This window comes from Schizosaccharomyces osmophilus, chromosome 3, assembly GCF_027921745.1.
Source record: "Schizosaccharomyces osmophilus chromosome 3, complete sequence".
In the NCBI taxonomy this organism is placed as follows: Eukaryota; Fungi; Ascomycota; class Schizosaccharomycetes; order Schizosaccharomycetales; family Schizosaccharomycetaceae; genus Schizosaccharomyces; species Schizosaccharomyces osmophilus.
The window spans coordinates 1,604,251-1,615,053 of record NC_079240.1 but is presented as its reverse complement, the minus strand read 5'-3'; the positions used below and the strand labels follow the sequence as shown (position 1 = coordinate 1,615,053).

The window sequence follows — 10,803 nt, the reverse complement described above, 5'->3', positions numbered from 1 at the left end:
TCATCACCATGGTTGCCGTATTAGTTTTATGCAATCCGTTAAAGCATTTACTGTCATGTAGCACGGGATTAGTACAGCCTTTCACGCTCACTCTGGCTGTCAACAAATAAATAGAAACGCCATTGAGGAAAGAAAAAGGAGTGCTTTCCTACTTTTATTTTGGTTAATGGTAAAAACAAAGCCTTCAGTTCAGTGTAAGTGAAGAAATAATTGTAGAACGCGTTTACTCATATAGATTTAAGACTATGATCCATTTGGCGTGTGGTCCACAATAGCAACGGACGTGAAAAGTAAAATTCCTTTACGAAATTTACAGTGGGTCGAATCATTTCAGTATAAAAAGCATTTTATCACGAGTTTGGAGCTTGAATTCGTTCCATGGGTGGAACATTATACTTCGCTCGATAATTCTAAAGATGCAACATTATTAAAGACTCCGCTGGTGAACATGTTGATTTTGCCAGAAGAGGTATTGCTTTTCTTCTCACTGGGCCTATTCTTACTAACGTGTAACTAGGATTCGGATACGTATAAAATGCAACACCGTCCTTTAGCATTGGATTGGTCGAAAAAGGTCTCTCAAAATGACAGTCAATCCTGGATGATTCTCTTGGTAGCACGATCTCAGGGCGTCAAACGATCATCTGGTCCATTAGGCAGGTCGCATTCAAGGTCGAGCTCCTACTTTGTAGCAAAGTCTACTATTGACCGCCTTAGGAATGACTTTAATACAGCTAATACAAATCGGTGTACAAGGCTGGACTATGTTCGATTTGGAACTCCTGATGCGGAATGCTGGAATACATTTTTAGGTTGCTTACAAAAGTCGGTTTTGGATGCCTTAAATTATCGGTTTCTTCAGCTTTCTGAACAAGCCAAGTTCATAAACTTACAGGATACGTCGATCTTTTCTGATTTTTTGGTCTACTTTTTACAAAAAGAACGATTAGGAGCTAGTTATTTGGAATTATCTTTATACAACGAGTCTGTTGAGCAATTTGGCGAAATGTTTGGAACTTTCAATGAAATTCTTAGGACTGTAGATGGAAAACCCGATATGGTAAAATACTTTGGTGAAGGATCAGATGTGGTACCGGCTCCTTTGGAATTGAATGCTAAGGCCTTGCTTTTTGATTCAACTTCCGCAAATCTTCAGCAGTTGTTGTCTTCTGAAAAGTTCTCTTTTTTTCACATTGGGTTTTACTTGTTCTCAAAGCTGATTCAGTTGAATTTGCAGATAAAAAATTACGACAGATCATATTCACTACTTCAACAGTCATTCCAATTCCTAAATTATCATTTTTTTGATCAGTTTGTGAATAAGAACCCTCTACTTTTTCTACGTTTTAAATATGACTCCTGCAATTATTTGAAGAGTCTCATAAATCAAAATGCAAAGGATAACGACGTCAAGGTACCTACTTCTAATGCAAGATTAGCTCTATTTACTCGTTCTATTCTTCTTAAAATGGCCTATTTGAAAAACTTATTACACGAGAATACGCTGCTACTTTGGCATGAGGAAGGTTCTCTACCAAAGTTAGAGCGCGATGATGATATACATAAAGAATTTCAAGGCATTGAAGAAATTGACAGTTTGGAATCTTTTTTAAAAAAATATTTGCAACTTTCTGAAGAAGCCTTACATATTTTTGGGCAGAGAAAAAATCGCTTGTCCTTCAGCAACACCGCATCTGAAGCTGCTGTAGTACTTTATATGCTTGGCAATTATGATAAGGCTTACGAAATGCTACAAACCTCGAGTCTACCACTTTTCTGGAAAAGCGATGCCTTCAAAGAGAAATGGATTCAATTTTACATTGATATACTAATGAAGGTTGATAAAGCTCATGAGGCCATCGAATTCTTAGTAAACATGCTCAAAGAATACAAAAATCCTGATTGTTTTAAAGCAGCCGGTGAAATAGTTGACCGTATTCCTCCTACCACGGATCTGACTTTGGATGATTTCTTTTGTGTCAGTTTATCGAACTTAACAAATGTGTCCGAGGAGACGGCTCTAGAGCTTAAAGTAAAAATCACTTCTTCTATCTTTAGTTTGGATATGCTGGAATCTGTCATGTGTACTTTGATTTCTAATTCCCGGCCGTTCAAATTAAAATTCCGCTTAAAAAGCATTGAGAAAGATTCAACGATTATTTTGAGCTGTAACGTACGATCTTAGTCTTTTTATGCATATACTAACAACTTAGGATATCCTTCCCGGGAGTTACTCCGTAAGTGAAATGATAATAAAACCAAAGGGGATGCCGGTACTCTTCAAGAAAGATACATTTGATCCTCAACAAGAAATATCAGTTTTCCAACCCTCCCTAAGTGGACGACATCTTTCCACAGTTCAAGCATCTGTACCTCAACGTTATGTGAATGATAGATTTCAATCTGTTTTTCGGATATGCTTTGGAGAACAATTTGAAGAAAATCAGAAAGTGGGCTTAACTTTTGAATCAAATAATAAAGAAGAGCACAATAGAACAAGTCAATGCTTCCTTGACGAATATTCTGACTGTACTTTATCAATTCATAATGAGGTCGCTTATCTTGAAAATATTAAGCGACTAGGAAAGGTTGTTTTGCACTTTCCTTTAAGAAATGATGATGATGAAAATAATGATGTACGTTCATACCAATCGGTTGCTTTTACTAACCTAAACTTGCAGTTGAACATAAAATTAACTTACAAAACTCAAGATGAAAAGCTTATTAATTTTTATCTGCCGGTATTGAAAAAGAAAATAGATTTTGCAGAGGTTTCCTGTGAGCTTGACGAGAATGAACAAGATTTTCAAACTTTTTTTCTTCGGCTAAAGCCCAAGGAACCAATTTTATTTTTCGGTTGGAGAATAAAAACTACGAACCTGGATAGTCAAGAAACAGATGATTGCGCGATACCTTACAAACTAACAATTTTGGATATAATAGATTGTTTCAAAAAGATCCCCTCGAAGGGCTGGAAACGGAAACAACATATTGTCACTGTGGACTGTTTGCGAATTACTGACCTTCTTTTCGAATATTTGTACAATGAGTGTGAACGATATCTAAGCCGAATGAACATAAACGTTATAACAAATTGGATTGAATCTATTTGTCGTAAAACTAATGATACCATAGTTTGGTCGAATGGCCAAATTTCATTGCCTGAATTAATAAGTATGCCTGAGACTAAGCAAACGAAGCTGTTATTGAAAAGCAACCAAATATTTTTGGAAGAGTTCTCTTGTCTTTTGAAGCGTTTGAAAGCTCCATTGACAGTAAAGGACGTTTTATCGACATTGCAATTGCCTCACAGAACGAAAGAAACAGCATGTTTCGTAACACCGATGAACTGTTTGCATACGTTGGGACCTATCACGATACAAAATAAGAAAGACATAGTCCAGGTTGATTGCGTTTGGAAGTTACCAACAAACATATCCTTGAATATTCCCACAAAGGTAGAACTTGAGTTCACGGTTGCCCATGTGCCAAGCAGTACTGACGCCGATTGTGAAAAGCACAGGTTTGAGCTGATGTACGAGGTATCAACTTTTACAAATTCTATTCTTTTTGCTGGTCCTATACGGAAAAAAATAAGTTTGAAAGGAATGGGAGCTACAATACGAGAAACATTTACAGTTATATTCCTAACAGCAGGAAGACTTTTGCTACCAGATATACATGTTCATTCAAAGGATGATAATATTTTGACAGTGAAAAATCCAAAGTACGCTGTGGTTGGTCGTTCTCCTTAGAATCGTCCGGACCATGCTGAAGTACTCTGAAATAAAATCAAATAAACATTGGCGATGAAGAATCGCAAAATAATATCCTCTTTGATTTCAATTTTTTAACGCAAGCGTCTAGCTTCACGTTCAGATTCTAACAAGACAAGGATATCGTCTTCGCGAACAGGACCCTTAACGTTACGAATGATGGAACGAGAAGTGTCATCCATGAATTCGACACGGACTTGGGTGACACCACCACTAAACAGATGTTAGTCAATTTTTGTTATAATTCCACAATCTACTTACCGAGATCCGGTACGTCCAAGGACTTTAATAACCTTAGCCAATTTGACTGGGACCTTTGAGGAATCCATGTTTGTTGAAAACTACGCGTTCAGTGTACAAGTTTTGATATGAATGGAAATAACAGTCACGAAACCAAATAGAGATGGTGGTGAGATTCGGTATAGTGGAGTAGCGAGTGCAAATGCATTGCGTTAATAAACAAACAACTTTCACGAAGTGGGTTTTGTATTCCTTTTATAGAGTATGTTAAAGCCTTTAATAATTGAAGGAAAGCTGGCCTCAGTTTATGAATATTTGCTTTAAATCTTCTGAAACTTATTATGGAATCAAAGCTGTACAAAAGTAACTATATTAAAATTCATATTCATGGCAGCCACCAAAGGAATAATTTACCTTAAACAATTACTCAATACAATATTATTAATATTTAAATACCTTAAGAATCACAAGAGAAAGTAAAGACTTTCATCTGACTTGGTTTGCCAGCAAACCAATTAGTCCTCCCTGCACCTAAATCATTCATAAAAGGAGACTTTTAGCAGTAGGTTCATATCAAATCATGTATATGCTTCTTCTTAATTGTCTCCTGCTATACAGTCAAGCATCAAGGGAAGATTTGCCATCGTCGATGGCTCTTTTCCTTCATTGATACGCATTAATTGAAAGAAATCACTAACCAGAGCGATGTCATCTGTTGCTTTATGAAAACTTTTTGTCGTTGCTTCCATATCTTCGGCCTTCTGTTCTGCTGCATCGATAACTGCCTCCGGCAATCCAGCCATGTTGGCAACATTCATACCATAAGACTTTGGACAAATACCATCCTCTAATTTATAAAGGAACGTAACACGTCGATGTTCCTCATCGACAGCTGCAGCCATCTGCATAAGCCGAACTTGTTTATATTTTATAAAGTCTATACAGAGACTTTGATAATGTGTGGAGAAAAATCCCAGACAACCGAGCTTGGACACCAAATGATGCAAAACAGCATACGCTATTGCATGACCGTCATGCGTACTGGTACCACGTCCAAGCTCATCTAAAATAACTAGACTCTTTGGTCCAGTTTCTTCGATTATTTTTTTAGTTTCTGACAACTCCACCATGAAGGTACTTCTAGCTGACATGATATCATCATTGGCACCTAATCGTGTATGAATACTGTCCATAGGAGTCAATCTAGCATATTTCGCAGGTACCCAACAGCCAAGCTGAGCCATGATGACTGCTACGCACACCTGACGAAGCAGTGTAGATTTACCAGCCATATTGGGACCAGTCAGGACCACCATGTTGGCTGAATTCCCACCTAGTGTAACGTCATTTGGTACAAATGTAGCGGCAGCCGTAGCGTTTATGCATGGGTGCCTTAACTCATCAAATACCAATTCACCTTTGTCACCCTCAACAATTTCTGGTCGGCAGTAGGGCTCACCCAACGCAGCAGCAGCCTGAGAAAGACTGAAAAAGCAATCTATAGAAGCAGTACATTTGATTAATGCTAGCCATTTTTCATAATTACCATCGAATCTTGTGTAGAACTTGTCCTGCATTCGCGACATAATTGACAAATGAACTTCTTCAGCTTCGAGTAACTTCCTAATTTTTTTCCTCAAATCGTCATTATAATAGCGATTTGCCTTCTTCGTGCCTGACATTTTACACCAATTTACTGGTACTTTGACATCAGAAGGTACCTCTATTTGATACACTTCTTTACCGACATGCTTGAAATTAAGAGAAGAGCAACGAAGCTGCTTCTTATACTGCTCTAATAGCTCATACAGCTCAGATTTCAGCTCAGTCTGGTATTGTTGGGATTGATCATATTCAGCTTCGAAACCAGGTTCTGGGACAAACACGCCTTCTTCTGATGCTTTCCGCCAGTTGAAAGCACGTGTCCAAGATTGAAGTTCTTCTTGCATATCGGGAGCATTTTCTATCAATTGTGCTAATAAAGTACCCTTAGCAATATCCTGAAATTCAGACTGAAGTTGTTGAAATGCTAAAGATATCTTTTGGAATCCTTCTAATACACGAACAAAATCACTTGCCTTGCTTCTTCCAGCATGGACTCGCGATATTAATCGCTCAAGATCGGGAAGTTTATGCATGAAGCCCCATATCGTGTCTCTAATGGAAGGATTATCTGCAATTAGTTCAATCACATCTAACCTGGCATTTATGGCAACAGGTGACCTCAAAGGATGACATAACCATGTGTGAAACAACCGCTTTCCAAAAGGTGTTACACAACGGCATAAAAGACTGAACAGCGTACCTTTATCACCACCATCAAATGAATTAGAAAAAATCTCTAAGTTTTTCAAGGTTTGACCATTCATAAGGAGAGAAGTAGAATGTTGGGATGTATCGTATTCCATAAAATTACCCATAGAGCACATATCTTTATCCATTTTCAGTTGACGCAAATACCAAACCAAAGCACCAAACGCACTAGAGGCTAGTTCTTTGGTTTCTAAAACTCTCGAAAGTACTTTGGGAGCTTCTTTTAGTCCATTTTCAAAATAGTTTGCAGAAATAATTTCTCGAATAACCCTCTCTTTATCCCAAAACTCAGTATATGGCTTTATAAAATTCCAAATTGCTGCTGAAGAAACACAGTACTTCATCACTTTCATAGATTTCTGAGATACTTCAGATTTTTCTAAGATAAGCTCCCTCGGACGCGTTTGAGTCAGCAGAGTATCAAGCTTCGTTCTATGGATATCATCCGTAAATTCACAAAGTTGAAATCCACCAGTAGAAGTATCGATAAAACAGATGCCAAATGATGGCTCATCACTATCGAAGCGAATGAGCTCTTTAATTGCCATACAATAAGTGGAAAGATCGGATGTTAGCATAGCTTCATCAACTAGAGTGCCACTAGTAAGAACCTGTGTCAAGCCCCGTTGTACAACCTTTTCTTCTTTTTGAGTTCGTTGGCGATCCTTCATTTCTTTACCCAAAGCAGTTTCGAGCTGATCAACACGAGCAATACGATAGCCTTTGGCCACAAACTGTGAAGCCCAATAGTCAAAGCTGGCTTCTGGAATTCCGACCATCTTCATGTTAACACGGTCCGTGAGTTTCAAAGAAAAAATTTGATGACCAATTGCGGCATCATTCTCATATAACTCGTAGAACTTTCCCTTCTGAAAGAAGACTACAGTGTCCATAAGATTTTTCTTGATTTCCCAGAACTGTTTTTCGAATGGTTTGAAAGACGACCAGGCTGAAGGAGGAATATAAAGAGTTCGAGGATCAAAGTTGGGATCACCAGGACGATTTTTATCAGCATCACGCACATCTAAAAGCCATTCATAGCGTTCTAGATTATCCTTTTTAAAGGCTTCCATGCGCAATCTTCGTTTTTCTTCTCTATTCATAACACCAGATGCGGTTGCCTTGGAGGGAGAGGCGGATCTAGGGGAAGGTAAATCTGCAGAGGCCAAGTTTGAACCCAAACGATAATTTTCATACATTGATTTTGAAGGCTTTGATCTGTTCACTGGCTTTGGGGCTGCCAATGGAGGATTATGATCATCGTCATCCATCTCTTCGTTTTCCTCGTCCATAAGGTCATCTTCAGGTATTTCTTCTTTGGCTGGAATGGACTCATCAGAAGAAGCCTCATTTTCCTGTTCTGGCTCTACATATTCTTCGAAATCAGCATCGTCGTCATCAAGTACTATTTTTCTACGACGATTGGCTCTTGATCCTTTCACGTCTGCCAATACTGCATCCTCCTCGTCACTTTCTTGGTACGACACAGGCTTAATTGTTAGTAAAGGAATACGACGAACACTGGGAAGATACTACATACCTTTCTGGACCTCCTTCCCCCACTTTGGGGATTCGATTTCTTCTCAGGGTCTTCATGTGTTGTTGAAGAGGAAGATAACGTGAGATGGCTAGAAGGGAAAAATTGAGGGTCTGACTGTAAAGAGGAATCCAATTCAATATTTTGTGACTTATTTTTGGTGGGGGAATCCAAGGAAACATCAGAGTCGTTGTCACGGGGAGGGGAATGAACAGCAGTATCCATGTGTTCTGAAGTTCGAAGTAATTTTCCATTCACATTCTTGGGAGTGTTCCCATCCTCATACGAATCCAAAGGCCTCTTTGGTGAGGACCGCTGTACGTTACTCGACAATGGAGACGAAAAGGGATCACTAGATGGATGAGACGAAAAAGTGTTTTGAAGGGATTCTTCGGGAATACGAACAGGCAATTCATTCTCTTGACTCTGTAATGGTTTCCGTTTGGCGTCGCCGGTACCGCCGGCAGTTGGCGACGCGGAAGACTTTTGCAAAGGTATGGAGGAAGATGGAGACTCTTTCTTAGGAGTCGGGATTTTGGAGAAAAACCCAAAAAGAGTTCTTTGTTTTGATTTTATTGGTTCAATTTGCTCATTTCCTTGTACTTTTTCCACTCTTCCCTTGCTCATAATTCTTCAATTTGAATATGGTTTTGGGCAAGTTGTTTACGCCGATCGCGACACGGACTAATAAACAAAAACGCGTTCCATATATACATTAAATACATATACAAAAAATTTTCATACAAGCTAATTAAAAACTAATAACACATTTAATATAAGTATTTGACGCGTTTTTCATTATTATTGAAATATTCTTATGCCAACAACAGTATTATATGAGGTCAAATTTCGTGGAAGTGCGTATTCCCTTGGTCGGCGACTTGGAAGTTCTACTACCAACACCACTTACTACACTATACCTTGACCAACTTATAATAAGGTCATAGTAACACTGTAATATATAGTAATAGAAGGATGGATCAGTATAGGAGCGATATAAAGGATATTCTTGGTACAGTAAATCGTCAAACTGTGTCAGCTAAACAAGTTCGACAATTACTGGAAGAAAAAAAGAAGGTTGATTTAAGTTCGAGCAAAAAAGAGTTAAACGCACTAATTTTGCAATGTTTCGATGAAACAGCTGCTCCTCAGAGCGGAGGCGGCTCGGGTAAGCAAATTGAAATACAATAACGTTTTGTATATTTCAAATGCATGTTGCTGACAGCTGAATTTCTAGAGACAAAGCCCGCCAGGAAGTCTCGTGGCTCCAAGAACACTGAGGACGGTGCTGCTGAAGGCGCTAAGCCAGCTAAGAAGACTAGAAAGCGCAAGGGTGCTGAAGAAGGTGAAGACGGTCAGAAAAAGAAACGCAATGTGGACCCGGCCAACAACCCTTTGAACAGGCCCATGCAGTTGGACCCCAAGCTTGCCGAGTTTCTTAATGTCGAACAGGTAAAAACTTCATTAACAGCAGCTGTCGCTCTATTTTTTGGTAGACAAGAAAGTCGAGGAATAGGCATATTCTTAGACAAGCGCTATCTGCTGTATGACTTCAAAATCCTTATTAACGTAACAGATGTCTCGTCCTCAAACCGTAAAAAAACTATGGGAGTACATTAAGGCCAACGATCTCCAGGACCCCAATGACAAGCGTACCATCTTGTGTGATGACAAGTTGAAACATGTATTCAATGTGGACAACCTTCACATGTTTACCATGAACAAGGTAAGATACAATTGATTTTATAAAAATTTTTATGTTTGCTAATGAATTAGTACTTGACTTCGTTAATGACCAAGATTCCTGATGACAAGCTCCCCAAACAACCAGCCCCAGCGGAACCTGCAGCTGAGAAGGTTGAAACACCCGAAAACGCTGAAAATACTGAAAACCCTGAGGAAGAGAGCAAGCCTGAAGCTTCTCCCGAGGAGGAGGAGGAAGATAACAAAGACGAGTAAAAGGATATATGGGTGATCTCATTTTTCTTTTGAAATTTACTGTTTATTCCTTTGTCAAATATTCTGGCAACTAGGACTTTTAGTAAATTCCAAGCTCAGAAACCACTGTACATTGATTGTTTGTTTTCAAAAGGCCTTCAGCCGCAGGACCCCGTATTTCTTATATTTTTGTATCATACTCTGAGATGCTTCTTTTTATGTCTTAATAAAATCGCTATTTCTATGAATACTTCTCCATGAAATTTGTACATGATTGTGTGCATTGGAATTCGCAACAAACTGAATGCCTTTCGAGAGTTTTCTTCTTGTGAATTTTAATGAGTACTTTATAGTCTTTTCCTTTCATTTTAGGTCGGTTTATTTCACCTTGTTTAACGGATATCATGCTGGTTAATAAATATTATGTTTCAAACATCTTTAGAAGGCGTATCAAGAGATGCATAGAGACAGGCTGTGGCAAAGTACAAATACCTGTCTTGGTTAATCGCTGTAGCCATGGTTGTTGCAATGAATCAAGCGATGGAGACACAATTCAAAAAAATCCGTCTCCTGGATATCCAGCACCTTAAGATGTAATAGACGTCAGATCCACAGCATATTTTTAGCTTGTTAATTACTTTTTTTACTGGTTTTTTCATAGCTATTTTGTTATTGCTTAAATTAGTCTGTATGTCTTTCGTAAGCATTTCCAGTATCAAAAACCGAAACGGCCGTTGCTCTTTTGGTTTAGGCGACGAGTCATTCTTGCACAATCAAATTTTCATCTGAAATAGATGCATACAATAAAGCAGGTTTCGTCCTTTAAAGGGACGTAAAATAGAATGAGATATTCAAGGCACAGTTGATGGACTCGGATTCCTTATACGGATGACATAAATGGGATAACGCATAATATATTGCTTCATAAGTATAAACTAGGATATACTATTCTCTCAAAACTTTGATTGAGGCGAGATGACACATTTTTAAAGTAGGAGA

The 10,803-nt window shown here is 38.5% G+C and overlaps 4 protein-coding genes across 4 annotated transcripts; 2 read left to right on the top strand and 2 right to left on the bottom strand.

Annotated features, from left to right (window-relative positions):
- Positions 1-166: 166 nt before the first annotated feature.
- trs130 (TRAPP II complex subunit Trs130) lies at positions 167-3,755 on the top strand (the record flags this gene model as incomplete). The annotated part of the gene is made up of 5 exons (XM_056183540.1): positions 167-194; positions 243-469; positions 518-2,173; positions 2,214-2,636; positions 2,682-3,755. The coding sequence occupies 5 exons, from the start codon at positions 167-169 to the stop codon at positions 3,753-3,755; spliced, it is 3,408 nt and encodes a 1,135-aa protein (XP_056039192.1).
- A 95-nt stretch (positions 3,756-3,850) lies between these two features.
- On the bottom strand, positions 3,851-4,105 carry rps2802 (40S ribosomal protein S28, Rps2802; the record flags this gene model as incomplete). The annotated part of the gene is made up of 2 exons (XM_056183539.1): positions 3,851-3,989; positions 4,038-4,105. The coding sequence occupies 2 exons, from the start codon at positions 4,103-4,105 to the stop codon at positions 3,851-3,853; spliced, it is 207 nt and encodes a 68-aa protein (XP_056039722.1).
- Positions 4,106-4,612: 507 nt separating this feature from the next.
- msh6 (MutS protein-like protein) lies at positions 4,613-8,493 on the bottom strand (the record flags this gene model as incomplete). Its single annotated transcript, XM_056183538.1, has 2 exons — positions 4,613-7,819; positions 7,870-8,493. The coding sequence occupies 2 exons, from the start codon at positions 8,491-8,493 to the stop codon at positions 4,613-4,615; spliced, it is 3,831 nt and encodes a 1,276-aa protein (XP_056039714.1).
- A 348-nt stretch (positions 8,494-8,841) lies between these two features.
- Positions 8,842-9,825, top strand: spp27 (RNA polymerase I upstream activation factor complex subunit Spp27; the record flags this gene model as incomplete). Its single annotated transcript, XM_056183537.1, has 4 exons — positions 8,842-9,034; positions 9,104-9,318; positions 9,443-9,592; positions 9,643-9,825. 4 exons carry the CDS (start codon positions 8,842-8,844, stop codon positions 9,823-9,825), a joined length of 741 nt encoding a protein of 246 aa, XP_056038891.1.
- Positions 9,826-10,803: the final 978 nt, after the last annotated feature.